Raw genomic sequence first — 23,492 nt, 5'->3', positions numbered from 1 at the left:
ATCTGAGGCCACAGACAAAGGCAGATGATGAGCATGTAAACAGCTGCATGTTTTCAATTCCCAGAGCCTCTTCAAGGATAAAGAACTCATTTTTATAACATATTTCAGCTAAGGTCATGCAATATCTGCAGCTGGAATGGCTTCTGTTGCACCAACAAGGCAGTTAATGATTGCGTATCACTGTCTTCCATCAACATTTCTTTGATTCAACACTGTTGGAATTAATGCATTCGCTTATAATTAGAACACCTACCACTCATTAAGTGCCTACTGTGAGCTAGCCACTTCACATAGTTGTAAAAACGTTCTTTTTTTTTTGGCCACACTGCGCAGCATGTGGGATCTTAGTTCCCCAACCAGGGATCAAACCCGTGCCCCCTGCATTGAAAGTGCGGAGTTTTAACCACTGTACCACCAGGAAAGTCCCCTAAAAACTTTTAAAGTAATTTTAAACATACAAAAGCATTGCAAAGATAGCACAGATTTCCCGAATACCCTTCAACAGCCTCCCTTAATGTTTACACCTTACATAACCATGGTACAATGATCAAAAGTCAGAAATGAATGTTGGTAAGATACCACTAACTGAACTACAAGACATATTTTGATTTCTTCAGTGTTTCCGCTAGTGCTTTTTTCCCCCTTCTGTTACAGAATTTGATCTGCACTGCATTTAATTGTCATATCTCCTTAGTGTCCTCCAATCTCTGACAGTTCCACAGTCTTTGTCTCTCTTGAACTTGGCACTTTTGAAGAGTACTTGTCAGATATGTTGTAGAATGTCCCTAACTTGAGTTTGTCTGATGTTTTTCACATGATTAGACTGAGATTATGGTTTGGGGGATGAATATCACAGAGGTTATGCACCCTTCTCATCAAATCAGATCTGGGGGTACATGACATTGATGTATTTTATTACTGGTGATATCAACCTTGAGTACTTGGCTAAGGTGGCATCTACCAGGTTTCTCCAAAGTAAAGTTACTATTTTTTTCCTTTCCATACACATGGAATACTTTTAATCTGTACACAACCCTGCACGTTTGATTAATCCCATTTTACAGCTGAGAAAACTTGAGATATCTGCTCTATTTTTACAGTTAAGTCATGGGAAACTCACAGAATTTTAGAGCTTATCTCTTTTCTTGAACAAAAGAGGAAACCAAAGCCTAGAGAGATTAAATGACATGGTCAAGGTCATTCTGCCAGTTCACTACAGAACCAAACTAGACCCCAGGTCTCCTGATATCCAGTGAAGGAATAAATGCATGACTAAGACTCCAGTAATGTGCATTAGGCATAAGACCTCTGGATCCTTGCATATAAATAGTCAGGGCTTCCCTTCCCCTAGCTCTGAAAGGAGTGGAATCTAACACCATCAGCCATGCTGAAAACAACAGTCAAGAAGCAGCTGTCTGATTCTGGTTGGCCTTGCTGTGGCACTGCAGTCTTTAGCTGGTCATAAGACAGGCAGATCTGATATCAGATGCCAATGTCTCCTTTCTTTCTGCTAGAATGTGAGCTATATGGCCCCCATTGTCTGCGGTTAATATGGTAATCTGTTTCCAGTGGAGTTGCTGATGGCTTTCTATCCCCTGGACTGAGAAGTTATTTTAGTCTAGAGTGCCACTCCCCCCCCACCCCCACCCCCGGAATTAAGCTGGGCATTCAGAGAGTTTGGTAGATGGAAATCTTAAAAGCAGAGTGGAATGCTTGATATTGTCATAGGAGTTCCATGACTAAGAAGGCTTTTAGGTAAGATGGTCAGTTATGAGCTAAAACCCATTAAACTCCAAATATTTATGTGTTTTAACTGTGTTTCTGCTGCCTATCACTATGATACACTGATACTGAAAAGGATGTGAAAAAGTGAAGGAATTCTGCACGCAGACCAAACTCTAGAACTGCAGTCTTCCCTAGGGCTACAACAATCTGATAGGCCGGTATTAGTTAACCAGGATGTAAGGCTCAGCACAACTTTAAGGCAAACTCACGGTGACAGCTGTGCTTTCCATTCTAGGGAGCCTTTAGGAGAATGGCCCAATCTGGGACTGGCCCTGGTCATGTTGATGTGTGGGACCAGGACCCTAGAATTCACTCAGTTCTGAAAGTGAGTTGTACCCCAGAACATAAATAGTCCTATAGGTACATTTAAATAAAAACAGCCAGGACTTCCCTGGTGGTCCAGTGGCTAAGAGTCCATGCTCCCAATGCAGGGGACCCGGGTTTGATCCCTGGTCAGGGAACTACATCCCGCATGCTGCAACTAAGACCCGGTGCAGCCAAGTAAATAAATAAATATTAAAAAAAAAAAAAAAAAGAAAGAAACCAGGCCTCTAGGGCAGGGAATGTTTTGGTACCTGGTCAAACTGGAATCTACATCCTGGGATCACTTCTGTCAGGAACTGACCACCCCAGGTCCACTATAGCCAGGATCTGCAGGATGATTTAGACCTGGGAAAAGGAAGGTGACAAAACTGGCCTTCCAAATGCATGAAGGACTTTCCCTGACCACTATACAGGGCATCTGCCCTAAATAAATGCCTGCCATAAACATGTATTCCATTCTATTTCTTAGTGTGAATACCCTCCTGAAAGCTCCATGGTCAGCTCCTGCAGTCAGACAGGACCTCTGTGGGGAAGCACATATAGAAGCACGTACAGCGCTGCCATAGTGTGGGTGGTGGGAGGTCAGGGGCTGCTGGCCTAGTGCTCCGAGGGTGGTATTTGTGTTCCCTGAAGTAGGGGGCTTGGTTTGGCCCGGCATTTCTCCGGTGAAGAACAGCTGATCTGATGATTCTGAAGAGGTCTGCTGCATCAGAAATAAAGGTGTTTTCTTGTACTGGAGTTCATTATTTTTATTTTTATTAGAAAAAATTTTAATTGAAGTATAGTTGATTTACAATGTTGTGTTAGTTTCAGGTGTACAGCAAAGTGATTCAGATATACATATACTTTTCCAGATTCTTTCCCATTATAGGTTTTTACAAGATACTGAATATAGTTTCCTGTGCTATACAGTAGGTGCTTGTTGTTTATCTGTTTTATATATAGTAATGTGTATCTGTTAATCCCAGACTCCTAATTTACCTCTCCCCCACTTTCCCCTTTGGTAACCATAAGTTTGTTTTCCATGTCTGTAAGTCTGTTTCTGTTTTGTAAATTCATTTGTATCATTTTTTTTTAGATTCCACATATAAGCGATGTCGTATGATATTTGTCTTTCTCGGTATGACTTACTTCACTTAGTAAGATAATCTCTAGGTCCATCCATTTGTTGCAAGTGGCATTATTTCATTCTTTAAAAAATTTTTTTATTTATATATTTTTAAATATTTATTTTGGCTGTGTCGGGTCTTACTTGCAGCATGCAGGATCTTTGTTACAGCATGTGCACTCTTTAGTTGCAGCATGAATGTGGGATCTAGTTCACCGACCAGGGATTGAACCCAGGCCCCTTGCGTTGGGAGCAAGTGAGTCTTACCCACTGGACCACCAGGGAAGTCCCATTGTTTCATTCTTTTTATGGCTGAGTAATATTCCATTGTATGTGTATACCACATCTTTTACCCATTCATCTGTTGATTGACACTTAGGTTACTTCCATGTCTTGGCTATTGTGAATAGTGCTGCTATGAACATAGGGGTGCATGTATCTTTTTGAATTACAGTCTTCTCTGGATATATGCCCAGGAGTGGGATTGCAAGATCATATGGTAATTCCATTTTTAGTTTTTTTAAGAAACCTCCATTACTGTTCTACATAGTGGCTTGGAGTTCATTCTTAACTCCATTTGTTTCATCCTATTTTACATGCTACAGCTTATAAGCCTTTACAACAATAGAAAGCAAACATTTTAAAGCTATTAGATACTAGGAAGATATGGCCCAGCATCTTTGTTTTTAAAACTTTTTGTTTTGAAATAGTTTAAAACTTAAAAGGAAAGTTGAAAATATAGTGTAAGGAATTCCTGTATACCCTTCATGCAGATTCTTCAGTTATAACATTTTAATACATTTTGCCAATTTTCTCTCTCTGTCTCTGTCTCTTTTTCTCATACATACATAAATTATTTTCTGAGCCATTTGAGAGTAAGTCAGAGCTATGCTACTTTAATACTTCCGTATGTATTTCCTAAAAATAAGGAAATTCTTCTATGTAATCATAGTACAATTCTCAAAATTAGGAAAATTACCATGTAATCAAAAGATCCTATTCAAGTTCTGCCAACTGTCCCAGTAATGTCCCTTATAGTTCCAGGATGGAACCCAGGATCATACATTTGTTGTCATGTCTCTTTAATCCCCCTTTAATCTGGAACAGTTCCTCAGACCTGTTTTTCATGGCCTTCACATTTTGAGCAGTATAGGATGTGCCTCAATTCTGTTTTTTAAAAAAAAATATTAATTAATTAATTAATTAATTTGGCTGCGCCAAGTCTTAGTTGCGGCACGCGGGATCTTCGTTGCTGCGTGCGGGATCTTCGTTGCGGTGTGTGAACTCTTAGTTGCAGCATGTGAACTCTTAGTTGCAGCATGTGGGATCTAGTTTCCCCGACCAGGGATCAAACCCAGGCCCCCTGCATTGGGAGCGTGGAGTCTCAGTCACTGGACCATCAGGGAAGTCCCCAGCTTTGGTCTGTTTATTATAAACTTACATAAATGAAATCACTCAGTAAACATTTTATCAAACACATACTTCTATGTTGATATATATACATTGTTATTTTAATGGTTGCATAATATTCTACTGTATGAAAGGGCTATATTTAACCAATCCCCTGATAAAGGACATTCAGTTTATTTCTAGTTTTCCATAGTATAAACCACATTACAATTAATAGCTCTGAGCAATTTATCTGATTTATCTGAAGTGGAATTTCTGGGTTAAAGCAAATTTAAAATTTTGATGCTATTGCCAGATTGCCATCCAGAAAGATTATACTTAGCATAATTCCACCAATGATGCACGAAAATGCCTATTCTCCACACCAGCATTAGCATTTTCATTTTAATCTTGGCCAATCATGGACACCCCCATTTCTCTGAATATTAACAATGCTGAGCGTATTTCATGCTTATTTTGCCTATTTCAATTTCTTTTATGAATTACCTTTGCCCATATTTCTTTTGAGCAGTTTCTAACGTTTAAACTGATTTGTCAACTCATTCCTTGGCATTTAAGTCTTAAAGGAAAGACACATTATATATTCATTTTAGAGCTTTGTTTGAATCTTTGTTAAAATGATTCTAAGTTCTTACATAAAATCCAGTTTCCTGAGAAAACATATCGAGAATTAGCCACAAGGTAACTCAACACTGTAGGCCAACTCGGCCCCGCTTAGCTCTCTGGTCCTGAGCTTCAGATATAGGAGGGGGGTAAAGTGTGAGAAGCAATAAGAGCAGATAACATTTAAGAACACCCAGGATGTATTTCTCTCCATTCAATGTATCTAGTTAAACCTTTCAGGATAGTTCTGGGCCAAGACAGAGCAGTTCCTCACTAACCTACTCTAAAGTTCTTATTTCATTCCTTCCTCCAAAAATATTTTAAATGGATGAATAATAGACACATAATAAATGTTGAACTGAAGATAGGTCTTAATTATTCAGCCTTAAGTGCTGTTAAAAACCATCATTTATATTAGGTAAGAGCATTCAGTTTTCAGTTTAAGTCTTACTGTAGCTTGGCAAGGGAAACTTGGAGCTGGGAAATCGGACTTCAGCTAATGGAGGCTTCTTCCTTTCTCCTTAATTGCAAAACTTACAGAAATAGGAGCAAAGAATCTGTATATGTCTATGTGCGCTTATATACGGTGCAAAGCTCAAATCTCAACTGATACAATCAAATGTGTCCATGAGGAAATGTGTAATGTTTACTATATCTGGAGGGAAGAGTTCTAGGTCAGAAGAGTAAATTAGAAACAAATACATTCAATTCTCAATTTTAAATAAATCCATCAGTCAACCAATTACAGCCAACCATTACTAAAAGCCAAGTATAATCGTGCTCTGGCAGATATAAGACAAATATAACATGATCTTGAAGAACATACAATCTAGTAAGGGAACAAGACAGACAAACCTGAAACACTGAGGCACCATCCCTGAGAATGCTAAGCAGAATGCATATTATAAGTGGGGCAGCATTTCAGAGAAGGGCAAAATCACTGCTCATAGTAAAGGGGAGTTGAGGGTGTTAGGGTAGTTAGAAAGGCTCTGTGGGGAAGTGGGATTTGAGTTGGGCCTGGATGGATGGTAGGATTTGCATAGGTGGAGGGCAGACCGTGGATATTGGGACCCAGGGAACAGAGGCATAGAGGTGACAGTTGGCAAGCTGCTGAGTGGAAGAAGCCTGATAAGCAAATGTGCATGTTGAGCAGTGCTGAGGACATGTGACTGCCCCAGCAGATGCTGTGGCCACAGGGTGTCCCTGGGGAGCATCCTGGGGAACTGGCATAGTGTAGTCTTCTAGCCCACGCCACGCTGTACTAGAGTCTGAGGCAAAAGTAAAACGCAGTACTATCGATCCTGTCCTTATTTAAAATTTTGATATTTTGTTCATCATGGATTTTTTTTTGCTGTTAATTTTGTCTTTTTTTTTTTTTTGCGGTATGCGGGCCTCTCACTGTTGTGGCCTCTCCTGTTGCACAGCACAGGCTCCGGACACGCAGGCTCAGCGGCCATGGCTCACGGGCCCAGCCGCTCCGCAGCATGTGGGATCTTCCCAGACCGGGGCATGAACCCACGTCCCCTGCATCGGCAGGCGGACTCTCAACCACTGCGCCACCAGGGAAGCCCTGCTGTTAATTTTGATTTTTAAAAATATTGCATTAAAATATTATTTATTTTGATTACTGTGATTTGGGGCATCCCCTTAAATTTTGTGCCCCAGGCAAGTGCCTTACTTGCCTCCCCCTCATCCCGGCCCTGTGTTCTATTTCTGAAGTTTGAGGGTGGGGACATGGGTAATTATTTTATTATTTTAAATTATAGCTTACTCATATTACAAATAAGCTTTGGTTAGTGGACAATATTTAATAAAAAAATTAATATAAAGAAATGAGAATTTTAAGGAGATTAATTTGGAACTTTGGACCCCAAAAAACATGACAGGGAAAAGAGCCCTTTGTGTTCCTGAGTCAGTCTCTAGGGTAGAGTAACTCCCTGTTGCTGCAGTGAATACACTCTAAGCAGAAAAGGTTGTCTTGTCCAGGTCTAAGTGGGTAAAAGATAACTGGGGTGGGGAGGCACCAGAAGCTGCTGTCCACTTGGAGATAGGCCTTGAGCAGCTCAGCTGCTGGAGCCCAAGTGGCTCTGCCACATGGACTGAGACAAGCTTCCACAAGGTGGGTGGGCTTGGCCCACTTCTCACATAAAACAAACCCATCCAGCTGTGCTCAAAGAGAAACTGCCCACTGGGCCAGAGTGCATACCACAGGTCATGGCCCACGGAGCAATGCGAGATCTGTGAATGCTATAAATGTCTCTGGGCCACTTGCATGTAGGAGAAGAGGGCGTGTGTGACACAAAGAGTATTATTAGTACATCTAAAAATGTAACATCTGAAAAATCTGAAAGCTATTGTTCGTTAGTAAACTGGTGACTTATGAAAGATGACTTTGAGCCAGAGAAGTCAATAGCATGCAGCACAAATCGCAAAAAAAGGCCCGTGGAAAGACAGAAAGGTGCAGCTGCTCCCATCACTTGTCACCAGGTGCACTGCTCTGTCACTGGATTTGGACCTTCCAGTCAGCACCAATGTTCAGTGAGAACTTCTCCAGGTTCAGGGTGGACGTTTTGGCACAATATGTAAAAGCCACAGGCTGAGCTTTACCATCTAGATATCAAAATTGTAAAAGGGAAAGTTTGATGAACATCTAGGAGAGAAATTTTGAATTTAAAATGTTTCTGACTCTGTTATAAAACCTTATGCCCCATATAGGAGAATCCAAATTAATAGTACTTGTACCCATGGACTTCCATGAAATTTTAAAACATGAAACACTCCACTGTTTTGAGTGCAAGACTGATTGAAAACAAACTAAGGAACAAAGTGATTTGTCCAACAAATTCAGTAGAAAGGATAATTCAGTAAAAAAGGATATATCCTATCCCATGTCCTTTAAGAAACTCCATAAACTCCATGAGCAGGATTCCCCAGGACTTCAGATATCTACAGTTTAAAAAAAATATTCAGAGAAGCTACAATATTATTTCAAGTCCCAAATAATTTCCTTTAGGAAAATATTAACTGCTTACAACGAGCAGAAAGACCAGTTGATGAAGAGAAGCAGAATGGCCTCACGCCCTCTAGATACTAGTATATTTGACTCCTGCCAGAAAGAGCAGAGTCCACTTGGCTAAGGACATTTTGTCAGTTTTAGACTAATCATCTCTTCACTGCAGATACTTCTATGTTTACAAAAACAAATGGCCTGTTTCCTCACCAGGTGAGTGGCTGGTCACAGAAGATGGCTGCTTCTTGAGGCCTAGGACCAAGATCTGCTCCACCACACACTTGCTGGGATAATGACCCCTCTTGTCAGCACAACTGGAATAGATACAACAAATGGCATTAGGAGAAGGAGAGGAATAGGGGTTTGGACTGGTTACCAGGTCACCATCCCGAGCCTTGTGAGTTCCCCTCCCATCTTTCTCTGTGGAGGCATGAAACATATAGTGGGCACATTTACTAGGATGAAGAGATGGTAAAAGATGACCCTATGTGCCGAGGACAAGCTAACCAGTAGTCTCCCTCTAGCAAGCCATTTGGAGAGGCATCACTTAAGGATACTGAAGTCCCAAATGTTACTTGGACGCTACAATCAAATTGTAAGAAATCAGATACTTAATGAATGGCTGAAGAGATGAATAAATTGGATTAATGGGAATTTATACTGAAATCTTTTTTATTTTTCAGAGAGGGAAGGAAAAGAAGACAGAGACAATAAGGAAGGGATGTTCATGAAGTGGTTGAAAAATACTCCTGGGGGGCTCCAGACCAAGATGGCAACATAAAAGGCTCCTGAATTTCCCTCCTTCCACAGATGCACTGAATATAAAGCTACACATGGAGCAATTCCCTTTGAGAGAAATCCGGAAACCAGCTGAGTGACTCCTATACATTGGGTGACTGAGAAAATACCCACATCAAAACAAGTAGGAGGGACTTTCCTGGTGGTCCAGTGGGTAAGACTCCATGCTCCCAATGCAGGTGGCCCAGGATCGATCCCTGGCCAGGGAACTAGATCCCACATGCACGCTGCAACTAAGAAGTTGGAATGTCACAACTAGGACCCGGCACAGCCAAAATAAGTGATAAATAAATAAAAATAAGTTAAAAACAAAAAAACCAAAACAAGCAAACAAAACAAGTAGGCGAGCAGAAGCAAGAAGAACTACAATTCTGAAGCCTGTGGAACGAAAACCACATTCACAGAAAGATAGACAAAAATGAAAAGGCAGAGAACTATGTACCAGATGAAGGAACAAGATAAAACCCCAGAAAACCAGCTACATGAAGTGGAGACAGGCAACCTTCCAGAAAAAGAATTCAGAATAATGATAGTGAAGATGATCCAGGACCTCGGAAAAAGAATGGAGGCAAAGATAGAGAAGATGCAAGAAGTGTTTAACAAAGACCTAGAAGAATTAAAGAACAAACACCTAGAAAAATTAAAGAACAAACAAACAGAGATGAACAATACAATAACTGAAATGAAAAATACACTAGAAAGAATCAATAGCAGAATAACTGAGGCCAAAGAACAGATAAGTGACCTGGAAGACAGAATGGTGGAATTCACTGCCATGGAACAGAATAAAGAAAAAAGAATGAAAAGAAATGAAGACAGCCTAAGAGACCTCTGGGACAACATTAAATGCACCAACATTCGCATTACAGTGGACCCAGAAGGAGCAGAGAAAGGACCTGAGAAAATATTTGAAGAGATTATAGTCGAAAACTTCCCTAACATGGGAAAGGAAACAGCCACCCAAGTCCAGGAAGTGCAGAGAATCCCAGGCAGGATAAACCCAAGGAGAAACACTCCAAGACACATAGTAATCAAATTGACAAAAGTTAAAGACAAAGAAAAGTTATTAAAAGCAACAAGGGAGAAATGACAAATAACATACAAGGGGACTCCCATAAGGTTAACAACTGATTTCCCAGCAGAAACTCTACAAGCCAGAAGGGAGTGGCATGATATATTTAAAGTGATGAAAGGGAATAAACTACAACCAAGATTATTCTACCCGGCAAGGATCTCATTCAGATTCGACAGAGAAATCAAAAGATTTACAGAAAAGCAAAAGCTAAGAGAATTCAGCACCACCAAACCAGCTTTACAACAAATGCTAAAGGAACTTCTCTAGGCAGGAAACACAAATGGTAAAGGAACTTTACAACAATAAATGCGAAAGGAACAAATGCTAAAGGAACTTCTTCTCTAAGTGGGAAACACAAGAGAAGAAAAGGACCTACAAAAACAAACCCAAAACAATTAAGAAAATGGTAATAGGAACATACATATTGGTAATTACCTTAAATGTGAATGGATTAAAGGCTCCAACCAAAAGACACAGGCTTGCTGAATGGATACAAAAACAAGACCCATATATATGCTGTCTACAAGAGACCAACTTCAGACCTAGGGATACATATAGACTGAAAGTGAGGGGATGGAAAAACATATTCCATGCAAATGGAAATCAAAAGAAAGCTGGAGTAGCAATACTCATATCAGATAAAATAGACTTTAAAATAATGTTACAAGAGACAAGGAAGGACACTACATAATGATCAAGGGATCAATCCAAGAAGAAGATATAGCAATTATAAATATATATGCACCCAACACAGGAGTACCTCAATACATAAGGCAGATGCTAATAGCTGTAAAAGAGGAAATCGACAGTAACACAATAATAGTGGGGGACTTTAACACCTCACTTACCCAATGGACATACCATCCAGATGGAAAATTAATAAGGAAACCCAAGCTTTAAATGACACAATAGACCAGATAGATTTAATTGATATTTATAGGACATTCCATCCAAAAACAGATTACACTTTCTTCTCAAGTGCACACAGAACATCCTCCAGGATAGATCACATCTTGGGTCACAAATCAAGCATTGGTAAATTTAAGAACCTTGAAATCATATCAGGCATCTTTGACAACCACAATGCTATGAGATTAGAAGTTAATTACAGGGAAAAAATGTAAAAAACACAAACACATGGAGGCTAAACAATACGTTACTAAATAACCAAGAGATCTCTGAAAAAATCAAAGAGGAAATCAAAAAATACCTAGAGACAAATGACAATGAAAACACGATGATCCAAAACCTATGGGATGGAGCAAAAGCAGTTCTAAGAGGGAAGTTTATAGCAATACAATCCTACCTCAAGAAACAAGAAAAATCTCAAATAAACAATATAACCTTACACCTATAGGAACTAGAGAAAGAAAAACAAACAAAACCCAAAGTTAGTCTAAGGAAAAAAATCATAAAGATCAGAGCAGAAATAAATGAAATAGAAACAAAGAAAACAGTAGCAAAGATCAATAAAACTAAAAGCTGGTTCTTTGAGAAGATAAAATTGATAAACCTTTAGCCAGACTCATCAAGAAAAAGAGGGAGAGGACTCAAATCAATAAAATTAGAAATGAAAAAGGAGAAGTTACAACGGACTCTGCAGAAATACAAAGCATCATAAAAGACTACTACAAGCAACTCTATGCCAATAAAATGGAAAACCTGGAAGAAATGGACAAATTCTTAGAAAGGTATAACCTACCAAAACTGAACCGGGAAGCAATAGAAAATATGAACAGACCAATCACAAGTAATGAAATTGAAACTGTGATTAAAACTCTTCCAACAAACAAAAGTCCAGGACCAGATGGCTTCACAGGTGAATTCTACCAAACATTTAGAGAAGAGCTAACACCCATCCTTCTCAAACTCTTCCAAAAAACTGCAGAGGAAGGAATACTCCCAAACCCATTCTACGAGGCCACCGTCACCCTGATACCAAAACCAGACAGAGATGCTACAAAAAAATAAAATTACAGACGAATATCACTGATGAATATAGATGCAAAAATCCTCAAGAAAATACTAGCAAACAGAATCCAACAACACATTAAAAGGATCATACACCATGATCAAGTGGGTTTATCCCAGGGATGCAAGGATTCTTCAATATACGTAGATCAATCAATGTGATACACCATATTCACAAACTGAAGAATAAAAACCATATGATCATCTCAACAGATGGAGAAAAAGCTTTTGACAAAATTCAACACCCATTTTTAATAAAAACTCTCCAGAAAGTTGGCACAGAGGGAACCTACCTCAACATAAGAAAGGCCATCTATGAAAAACAAAAAAAAAGTAGGAAAGGCTGAGACACACTCTCCATATAACCCCCACCCCTGGCATAGTCCCATAAAATTGGGAAGGAATCCCCAACTCCTGGCTTCTCCAGGAAGAGTGAAGGGTTTGGACCACACTTCTAGTGTCCCTCCTTTCAAGGCTCCCACCTGAGGGATGGCCCTCAAATCACCTAGCTCTGATAGCCAACGGGCTTAATCATAGCAAATAAAGAAGTAGTTGTTAGTAGGCAGTGTGACTATCCCCCCAGGGCTCAGTGCAGAGGGAGCAGGCAAAAACATCCATCTCACAGGTTCTCCCTGGAAGGGATTTGACTGCATACTTTCCCGGCTACTGCCTGAGTGTTCTAATCAGCCTGCAACTAGGTGCTGACTAAAATCTGCCCCTTTGGGACACGGATGGGTCTCAGCACATCCTCAACAACTATGAGTCACTAAGAACAAAGGTGGCAGCTTGGATAATCACAAAGGTCTGAGAAACAACAAGGAGCTCAGGCCCAGCTGATCGACAAGGTTCATCTCCTACATGAGACCAGTCTGTCAAGACTGGAAGAGGTGGCTGTCTTATCTAATGTGAGAAACCAACACAAAGAGTCAAGGAAAATGAAACAGGAGAATATGTTCCAAACAAAAGAACATGATTAATCTACAGAAACTGACCTCAACAAAATGGAGGTAAGTTATTTACCTGAAAGAAAGTTCAAACTAGTGGTCATAACGATGCTCACCAAGGTCAGAGAGCAATGCATGAACAAAGTGAGAATTTCAACGAAGACAGAAAATATTAAAAAGTACCAAACGAAATATAGACCTGAAGAATACAAGAAGTGAACTGAAAAATTCAATAAATACTGCATGGTGTCACTTATATATGGAATGTAAAAAAATTTTCAAAAAAGGAAAGTTGAACTCATAGAAAAAGAGAGTAGAATGGGGGTTGCTAGGGGCTGGGGGGTGGGGGAAGTAGAGAGAGGCTGGTAAAAGAGTACAAACTTTCAGCTATAAGATGAATAAGGTTTGAGAATCTAATGTATAACACGGTAAATATAGTTGATAATACTGTATTGCATAACTGAAATTTGCCAAGAGAGTAGAACTTAAATGTTCTCATCAAAAGGGGAAAAAAAGGGTTAAACATGTGAGGTGATGGATGTGTTAATTAACTTGATGATGGGAATACTTTCACAATGTGTACATATATCAAATCATCACATTGTATACTTTAAATATATTACAATTGTATTTTTATACTAGTATATTTTATTAAAATTTTATTTCTAAATTATACCTTAATGACCTAGAGATTATCATACTGAGTGCAGTGAGTCACAGAAAGAGAACTATCATATGATATCCCTTATATGCAGAATCTAAAAAGAAATGATACAAATGAACTTATTTACAAAACAGAATAAGACTCACAGACTTAGAGAATGAACTTACGGTTACCAGGGGGGAAGGGATAGTTAGGCAGTTTGAGATCGACATGTACACACTGTCATATTTAAAATGGATAAGCAACAAGGACATACTGTATGTCACAGGGAACTCTGCTCAATGTTATGTGGCAGCCTAGATGGGACGGGAGTTTGGGGGAGAATGGATACATGTGTATGTATGGCTGAGTTGCTTTGCTGTGCACCTGAAACTATCACAGCATTGTTAATCAGCTATTCTCCAATATAAAATAAAAAGTTAAAAAAATTATACCTTAATGAATCTGGGGGGGGGGAAATGAGGAATACTCCACAAGTGGCCTTCATCATTAATTTCTTAAAATAGCAGCTCTGCATTTGAGGATAGCAAAAGGATAGCATAATTTAAGAAAGCACACAGCTCTTTTAGCTGCCATTACCTGTTGATCAAAACACCTGAGGCAAATGAAAACTTCCTGTGCAAGAATTGCTTCTGGTGGAGGTATTGGAATGAATGACCATCATCGAGATAGAATTCACCCACGGCAGAACCCTGGAGAGTGAATCACGGATAGAGAATGTGCTTATGTAATAGCTTTCTAGGAAAAGACTGTCACCTCCCTAAAGGAAATAATAGATTTTAAAATCTATGAAAAATTATGCTGAACAACTGCTTAATATTCAAGCTGTACAAAGCAGTCATACAATATATACACTTACTACACATTTGTGAAATAATATGAATAAACAAGTCACACAAGAGGAGGACAAAGAGGCCTTGTTGAAAGAGATTTAAACTATGAAGTATGGTCAGCGGCATAGGTGGCTTCCCCCAAAATACTATCCTAGAAGGTGACAACAGGTCAAGAAAAGTTCACAGAATGGAAATGAAATTAAAAGAAAAAATTACAACGTATGAGATCAGCTATCTTTAGAAGACCCTCCATTTAGAGAACGGTATCTAGTTCCTACTGTCTTTTAGTAGGAGGACCACTTTTGCATGTCAGATAATGTCACAGCACTCCATATGGCAGTTCACTGTTATTGACAATGTTTCATGTGCAATGGACCTTGAGTTTCTTGTAATTATTCCATGGCCTCACATGAGCCCGAGGTCCATAGTTTGACCCAAGAAAACATGCTTAAATGAAACGGATTGAAAAGAAAGATGTAAGAAAAAGAAAGCTTAATTATTTTATAGTATTTGCTTAAGGGGCTTCCCTGATGGCGCAGTGGTTGAGAGTCCGCCTGCCGATGCAGGGGACACGGGTTCGTGCCCCAGTCCGGGAGGATCCCACATGCCGCGGAGCGGCTAGGCCCGTGAGCCATGGCCGCTGAGCCTGCGCGTCCGGAGCCTGTGCTCCACAACGGGAGAGGCCACCACAGTGAGAGGCCCGCGTACAGAAAAAAAAAAAAAAAAAAAAAAAATATATATATATATATATATATATATTTTATTTATTTATTTATTTATTTATTTGCTTAAGAGTAAGGATTTGTGTTTGGCACTGTATTTTGGCAGATAGCTAGGAGAGGAATCTGTTATAGGCCTCCTTTGGCTCAAAAGATCTCCTCAAAAGGACAGATCAACTCTGGATCTTTCCAGGTTTTACCCAAGGAGATTGTAATTGTTTGAGCCATCTGATGAGCATAGAAGTCATTGCATGAGACTGTGTCCCTGGAATGTTGCATAGACACAGGACCCTTTTACAGGAGACTGAGATTCAGGGCTAATCCGTATGGCAGGCTGCCTATGGCTCAATGAGCTTTCAGTCCAGTGGTAATCAATGTCAAGCTGCAGAGCACCAAGGGTCACAGTGCCCTAGAGGAAATTTCTATTATTTCTAGTTCTAAGAGTACCCTTAAGGATAATTCCAGGAAAGTCAGACAAGAAATGATTCAAAACTTTGATTTCTAGATAAACTTCAGAAGCACCTATCCTGTAGATGGTGTTCACCACTTTTACATAGTGTCACATACTCAAAGGCTACAACTATAAAGAGATAGAGTAGTAACAAACAAGATGTGTAAAAGTAACATTTTTCAAATACCTTAGTGCTTAGGGCCACCCAGAGTCCATAAGGGGAATCAGTCATGCAGCCCGTGGATCTTCCTATAGTTGTCTTTATTGGTACCACACTTCCACCTCGTTGAAACACTGGTATCTATAACAGAGCAACACACTCAGAGAAGGAGGATTCATATAAGGCAATTTCAAAGTAGACTTTTAAAATATTTCATTGTACAAGACTCACATTTGTTACAAGTATAGACTCAAAGGCAAAATAAATTTGTGAACACAGAGATGGCAAATATAAGGGCCCTGGCATTAAAAGGAAAAGAGTTCAAACACTAAAAATGGTTCATTTTTAAATTATTAGGGAAACTTCTCACCCTTCATCAATTTATTATCTGTTCTGACTATCCTATAAGTAGCCTTTCCTGTTTTGTATTTTTAATTTTCCTGTCAATATAACAAACAAGTTTATTTCTAGGACCCTGCTAAAGAGGGAATTTGTCTGTCTGTATGAGCAGGCCCAGATGTACATATATATGTCTTTATAAAAGATGGTAGGGACTTCCCTGGTGGTCCAGTGGTTAAGAATCTGCCTTCCAATGCAGGGGACGCAGGTTTGATCCCTGGTCGGGGAACTAAGATCCCACATGCTGCGGGGCAACTAAAGCCTGCAAGCCGCAACTACTGAGCCCATGTGCCACAACTAGAGAGAAGCCCACGGGCAGCAATGAAGAGCCCACGTGCAGCAACGACAGATCCCATGTGCTGCAACTAAGACCTGACTAAGCCGGAAAAAAAAAAAAAGATGGTAGTTTCTTGGTTTGGGAAAGATGACTGTTGTCCTTACTTCAGCCTATACCCTTCTTGCTCCTGCTTCCCTGATCACCAGGATGACTGACTCAATTCTGAGGGTAAAACTGTGAAACTTTTGCTATAGAAGCCACCAAGGGCACTTGAAGTGACTCTGACAACAGAGTCAGAGTTGTAGGCATGGCCCCTATCTATGGGTCTTCTGGAATGGCATTCCCAGCCAGGACAGCCCAGTAGTTTCCCTGCCTCCCAGTGCAATCCTCTGTAAGGAAGCTCCCTGAATCACGTGAAGGCCTGTACTTTGCTCTGAGTAATGTACAAGCGGGAAGAAGAGCAAGAATACAGTAGTCCCCCCTTCCCCACGGGGGATTCGTTCCAAGACCCCCAGTGGATGCCTGAAACCGAGGAGAGTACTGAACCCTATATAAAGGTATTTCCCCTACACTAATGGGCGGGTAGCACACACAGTGTGGATCTGCTGGACAGAGGAATGATTCATGTCCTGGGCAGGATGGCGCGAGATTTTGTCATGCTACTCAGCTCAGCATGCAATTTAAAGCGTATGAATTGTATATTTCTGGAATTTTCCATTTAATGTTTTTGGACCACAGTTAATGTTTTTGGGTTTTTTCTTTTTAAAAATTTTTATTTATTTATATTTATTTATTTTTGGCTGCACTGGGTTTTCATTGCTGCACGCGGGTTTTCTCTAGTTGCGGCACGTGGGCTTCTCATTGCGGTGGCTTCTCTTGCTGTGGAGCATGGGCTCTAGGCGCGCAGGCTCAGTAGTTGTGGCACACGGGCTTAGTTGCTCTGTGGCATGTGGGATCTTCCCGGACTAGGGATTGAATCCATGGTCCCCTGCATTGGCAGGTGGATTCTTAACCACTGCGCCACCAGGGAAGTCCCACAGTTAATATTTTTGGGCCATGGTTGATTGAAGGTAAATGAAACTGTGGAAAGTGAAACCGCAGATAAGGGGGACTGCTGTATACATGAAGTTGGGAATCAGGATGGAAGTAGTCAAGATGTCCACCCTCTGCTTGACTTGAAGTCAGCAGCAAGAAGTAAAGTACATTTACCTCCCCACCCTCATCAGCCAATCTCTTCTTATTTTTTTTTTTCCTTCAAAGAATGCGGCAGTAAGTTAGTATAAATGGGCTCTGGAGTAGGTGTTCAGTTGACCCGGGGTCTTGTCTCAGTTCTGCCACAATTTAGCTGCAACCCTGGGCAAGGAATTTAACTTCTCTGAACCTCACTTTCTTCACCTGTAAGCATGAGGGATTCAAGTAGATGAATGGTGGGGTCTCTTCTAGACCTGAAAGTTGGCATCTGAAATCATTTTCTATATAATGGAGTTCATATTGCTGCTGAGAATTTTAAAAAATAACATCAACATATCTTTATAAATCTTTACACTACTTAGGGCCTGTGGTAGTCATTGTGATTCAGCTGCAGGAGCAAACTTCCTTTCAGAAATGCAGCCTAGATGGGCCACTCTGAATCTAAAATCATAACACATAGCCTCCCCTTGGGCCTAGAGGTCCAACTAAAAACTCATGTTTTCTGAGTTGGTGTTGTAGAAGAATATTCTGTATGGTGTATGTGGAGACCATCATGTATACTCTCTGTTGTCAGTGTTATTATTTTTCTTAGACATACAAATGTAAATCAGAGTATGTTTTTTTGTTGTTGTTTTTGTTTTTGCGGTACGCGGGCCTCTCACTGTTGTGGCCTCTCCTGTTGTGGAGCACAGGCTCCGGACACGCAGGCTCAGTGGCCATGGCTCACGGGCCCAGCCGCTCAGCGGCATGTGGGATCTTCTCGGACTGCAGCACGAACCCGTGTCCCCTGCATCGGCAGGCGAACTCTCAACCACTGCGCCACCAGGGAAGCCCCAGAGTATGTTTTTTATATTCTTTTTTTTTTCTCACATTTAACAGCCTTATTGATATAATTCATGTCATACAATACACCCATTTATAGTGTACAATTAAATGTTTTTTAGTATATTCAAAGTCATGCAACCATTACCATAATCAATTTAAAATCACCCCCAAAAGAAACACTATACCCATTAGTGGTCACTCCCCATTGCTCCCAAAACCCTCTCCCTGCCTTCAGCTCTAGGCAACCACTATCGTGCAGAACACTGATGTCCTTGGTTCTTTCTGTGTAGGCACATGTTATGGACTAAATGTGTCCCCACAAAATTCACGTTGAAGCCCCAACCCCCAATGTGACTGTATTTGGAGACAGGGCCTTTACAGAGGTAATTAAGACTAAATCAGGTCATAGGAGTGGAGCCCTGATCCAAATGATTAGTGTTATAAGAGAAAAGAGAGCTCACTCTCTCCCTCTGCCATGTGAGGACACAGCAAGGTGTCTGTCTACATGCCAGGAAGAGAGCCCTCACCAGGAACCGAATGGTTGGAACCTTGATTTGGGACTTCTAGCCTCTAGAACTGTGAGAAAAGAAATTTCTGTTGTTGAAGCCACCCAGTCTATGGTATCCTGTCATGGCAGCCTGAGTAGACAAATACAGCACAATAGGTAAAATATTTTACAATAGGTAAAAATAACAGTCTGAAAATAATTTACCGTGTCCAAGGCTACTGGGATCTTTACAGTACATGCTCCTTCCCAATGAGCAAATGTCTTAGAGTCATACCAGACCTGAAAAGAAACAGACCCTAATGAAAAAGAGTGTATAAGCAACTCTGTTCACAATTTCATTATTTAGTGAAACATCCATTTATCTGGATTTCAAATAACCAGAAAGCTAAAATAAATACAATTAAAAAAAAAAAACACCTTGAGTAGAAGTTAGGAAGAACATATGCTTTTAAAAAGATCGCAAAGGAAAAACTAGTACTGTGACGGATTAAGCTGACTAAAAGGCCATTCATTTTTCCATTCATCCATCCAAAAGTTATTTATAGATCAATCTACCATGCGCCCAGCATTGCTGGGTACACACGAGTGAACAGAAAGACACAGAACCTGCCCTCATGGATTTTACAGTCCAGTTGGCTTATAAAAACTTAATGATCAGGACCTCCCTGGTGGCGCCAGTGGTTAAGAATCCGCCTGCCAATGCAGGGGACACGGGCTTGAGCCCTGGTCCAGGAAGATCCCACATGCTGCGGAGCAACTAAGCCCATGTGCCACAACTACTGAGCCTGCGCTCTAGAGCCTGTGAGCCACAACTACTGAGCCCACGTGCCACAACTTCTAAAGCCCACATGCCTAGAGCCCGTACTCCACAAGAGAAGCTACTGCAATGAGAAGCCTGCACACCGCAACGAAGAGTAGCCCCCGCTTGCCACAACTAGAGAAAGCCTGCGTGCAGCAACAAAGACCCAATGCAGCCAAAAATAAATAAATAAAAATTTTTTAAAAAACAAAAAAACTTAATGATCTAGTAGTGAAAAAGACAATGGAAGAGAAAACCACAACAAAGCAGAAAAGCACATTGCAAGCAAACAGATTACAAATGAGGCAGGAGAAAAAAAAGTGTCAGACAAGGAAACAGATCTTAGAGAAAAACAAATGGAAACTTGGATTACTACTATAGTGTCATTGTTTCTTAACAGAGTTCAATTCAGGGATGAGGTTCAAACTCTTACCTGAGAGGCCTGTCAAGGGGGTTTACTTGCTAAAGTGCCAAAAAAGTCCTGCAAAGTAATTTGGTGGGATAAATCCTTAAGATACCATCAGAAGCAGCATGAAAACAAAACCTTTTTCTCTCTTCTAGTTCAATATAATTTCTGGCAGCCACAGAGTCTATTTCGCAAGTTCACCTCCTGGGATTACCAGAGCCTTTATAAAGCTGGGCTGTTGAATCTGTCATTGTCTTGCTGTGAATGTGAGAGGGCTGTGACCTGACAGTTGCTAGCTACAGTGAACTCTTAATTCAACTGGATCAGCCCCACCTTGTCATGAAGTATTATCTTTGGCTGGATTCAATTTGCTAATGTTTTGTCAAGGATTTCTGCGTCTGTGTTTACAAGGGATATTGTCTTAGCTTTCTTTTCTTGTAATGTCTTTCTTTGGTGAATTCTACTAGCTTTAGATAAAAAGCTGGTGGGAGTGAAAGGTAAAAAAAAAAAAAGGATTCAAACAATATTTGGGGATTTCCTGTCGACCATTTCCAGTCTAACTAACTGAAACGAGAGGTATAGAGTGTGTGCTCTGGTGCCATATTCAAAGATCTCCAGCCTAGGAAGCATACAACTGGCACAAAACATAATGTAGATCAGACCCAGAGCTTAGTCACCAAGCTCCTCACCCAGCAAGTACTTACAAAAGGCCTACTATGGGCCACGTGCCCATCTAGATGCTGGGGATACAGCAGAGACCATAACAGATAAAAATCACTGTCCTCAAAATGCTAACATTCTAATGGGAGAGATAAATAATAAACAAAACATAAAAGTAAATACATAGAATGTTTAAAATGGCATGTTCTGTGGAGAAATATAAAGGACGAAAGAGGGCTGGACAGAACCGGGGCAGTGGGAGTAGTTTATAATCTTTTTTAAATTTTATTTTATTTATTTATTTTTCGCTGCATTGGGTTTTTGCTGCTGCATGCGGGCTTTCTCTAGTTGCAGAGAGCGGGGGCTACTCTTTGTAGCAGTGCGCAGGCTTCTCATTGCATGGCTTCTCTTGTTGCAGAGCACGGGCTCTAGGAGCGTGGCCTTCAGTAGTTGTGGCATGCGGGCTCAGTAGTTGTGGCTCGCGGGCTCTAGAGTGCAGGCTCAGTAATTGTGGCACATGGGCTTAGTTGCTCTGCGGCATGTGGGATCTTCCCGGACCAGGGCTCGAACCCGTGTGCCCTGCATTGGCAGGTGGATTCTTAACCACCGTGCCACCAGGGAAGCCCCGGTTTATAATCTTAAACAGGGTGTCAGAGAAGCCCTCCCCGATAAACAGATTTGCAGGAGAGGGAATGGGCCACGCAGAAACACGGGGAAGGTGACAGCAAGGCCTTTAGATAGCTCCCTGCACAGTGTGATGCAATACTAGCTAACCAGCAAGGTAAAGTTCTGGCAAGAAACGGCTTGGCTTTCCTACCCAGGCTTTGGGAAGATGTAGCAAGAGAAACAATCACAGAACAGTCTGGGAAATAGTGTTGAAGGAATAGGTTACGTAGTCACAACAATGTGATTGAAATGTTAATAGGTCATTATAGAAATTTGTGGCTAAGTCAGAAAGGGAGCTAGTTCTCAATGGGAACTTACGCTTTGTCAGAATTGACTTGAGAAACTCTCAGCAGAAATGCTTGGCAGGACAATTTATTTAGCTGTTGTTATATTTAACTTTTTTCTCAGGTTTCTGCTTGGCAGGGGAACCTTTGTAAAGAGCCCCACCTTCAGAACTACAAATTACTAGAGAAACCAAGCAGAAAGAACATCATTCATGAGCACTCTGTAGAAAAGCCTGGTTATTGTCATATCAGTAATGACAAGTGTAGTGGGCTGAATGGTGGCTCTTCAAAAAGATATATTTGCTTCCTAATCCCTGGACGGAGTGAATATTACTTTCTATGGTAAGAGATTTGACTAAATTAAGGATCTTGAGATAAGGAGGTAATCTGGAATTATTCAGATGGTCACTAAATAACATCACAAGTGTCTTATAAGAGACAATGGTAAGGGAGACACAGACACACACTGTGAAGATGGAGGCATGGACTGAAGTGATGCAGCTACAAGCCAAGGAATGCCAAGGAGTGCAGGCAGCCACCAGAAGCTAGGAGAGCGGTATGGAACAGATTCTCCCTCAGAGCCTCCAGAAGGAACCAGCCCTGGTGACACCATGAATTCAGACTTCAAGCCTCCAGAACTGTGAGAGCACAAATTTTTGTCATTTTAAGCCACCAAGTTTGAAGGGAAGAGACGTGAGGCATGTAAGGTATGCGGATGTTTGTCATTTACTTTTACCTCACTTGATCCTGGCAGAAACACATCAACCACAGTAGCTTTTGGTTCTGTGACTGGGTGAACCAATAAAGCGCTTCCTGAAAAATGGAGAAGAAATAAAGTTGAATATCATGATAAGAGGTCTGAAAACATCCCTTCTCTTTGTGGTTTCAAAGACCACTCAACTGAACTTCTTGAAGGTAGAGATCTTGGTGAGTTGAACCAATGATTCATCAGGGAGATGCACTGTTAGTTAGAAAGAGGACAGGTGCTCAGAGGTAACTGTATTATTACCTGTCATCAATCCTCCTATGGTATAGTAGGATTACAGGCAGCGACCCTGACAAGTCTGGCACAAGTCTTTACTTTTTTCTACTTCCCTTCCCTGTGGTGGTATCATAAGGCTTAGGAGTGGACCCAGACAAGAATCCCAACTTACATCCACAAATAAAATGGGTTTATGTGAAGTTAACATGTTATGCGAAGCGCTGCATGACAAGAGAATAGAGCTGTGATCCCACTAATACACTAAAGATCTTGGTGATGGAATTTCTTTTATTTTTGTTTTTGGCTTTCTTGAGATTAGGGATTTTTTAGCATTCTTACACTAGAAAATACAATAAGAAAAACATAATTAAAGTATTTATCATAACTATAATTAATCAAGAAATGCTCACCCAGCATGTATTCATCTTCCACACCGAAAGTCTCTACTTCATCAGGGAACTCTACCCACAGAGGCCTGGGGAAAGGAAAAAAGAAATTTCTTACTTCAATATCATTAGATTTTTATTATAATTCAGTCACTTAGATTTTCAGTTTTATAACTATTCAAAGGAAATTGGAAAAAGCCAAGACTCTTTTTGTATGATTCATGATTTTATGAGGGCTTCCCTGGTGGTGCAGT

General features: G+C 40.6%; 1 protein-coding gene across 2 annotated transcripts in view; it reads right to left on the bottom strand.

Annotated features, from left to right (window-relative positions):
* Positions 1-2,390: 2,390 nt before the first annotated feature.
* Positions 2,391-23,492, bottom strand: part of GANC (glucosidase alpha, neutral C) — a 76,842-nt gene continuing 55,740 nt past the window's right edge. The window contains exons 18-24 of one of the 2 annotated variants that reach the window (XM_060148117.1): positions 23,263-23,327; positions 22,607-22,683; positions 19,260-19,334; positions 15,883-15,996; positions 14,272-14,384; positions 8,451-8,554; positions 4,878-7,840 (exon numbers count right to left, since the gene is read on the bottom strand). In XM_060148117.1, coding sequence (XP_060004100.1) covers positions 7,731-7,840; positions 8,451-8,554; positions 14,272-14,384; positions 15,883-15,996; positions 19,260-19,334; positions 22,607-22,683; positions 23,263-23,327 — 658 coding nt within the window. In that variant the 3' untranslated portion in view covers positions 4,878-7,730. Of the gene's footprint in view, positions 2,455-4,877; positions 7,841-8,450; positions 8,555-14,271; positions 14,385-15,882; positions 15,997-19,259; positions 19,335-22,606; positions 22,684-23,262; positions 23,328-23,492 lie in introns of those variants that run through there. The other variant, XM_060148128.1, reaches the window with a different exon arrangement.

This window comes from Lagenorhynchus albirostris, chromosome 1 (assembly GCF_949774975.1).
Source record: "Lagenorhynchus albirostris chromosome 1, mLagAlb1.1, whole genome shotgun sequence".
NCBI classification, from domain to species: Eukaryota; Metazoa; Chordata; class Mammalia; order Artiodactyla; family Delphinidae; genus Lagenorhynchus; species Lagenorhynchus albirostris.
This window is presented reverse-complemented; position numbering and strand designations above follow the sequence as displayed.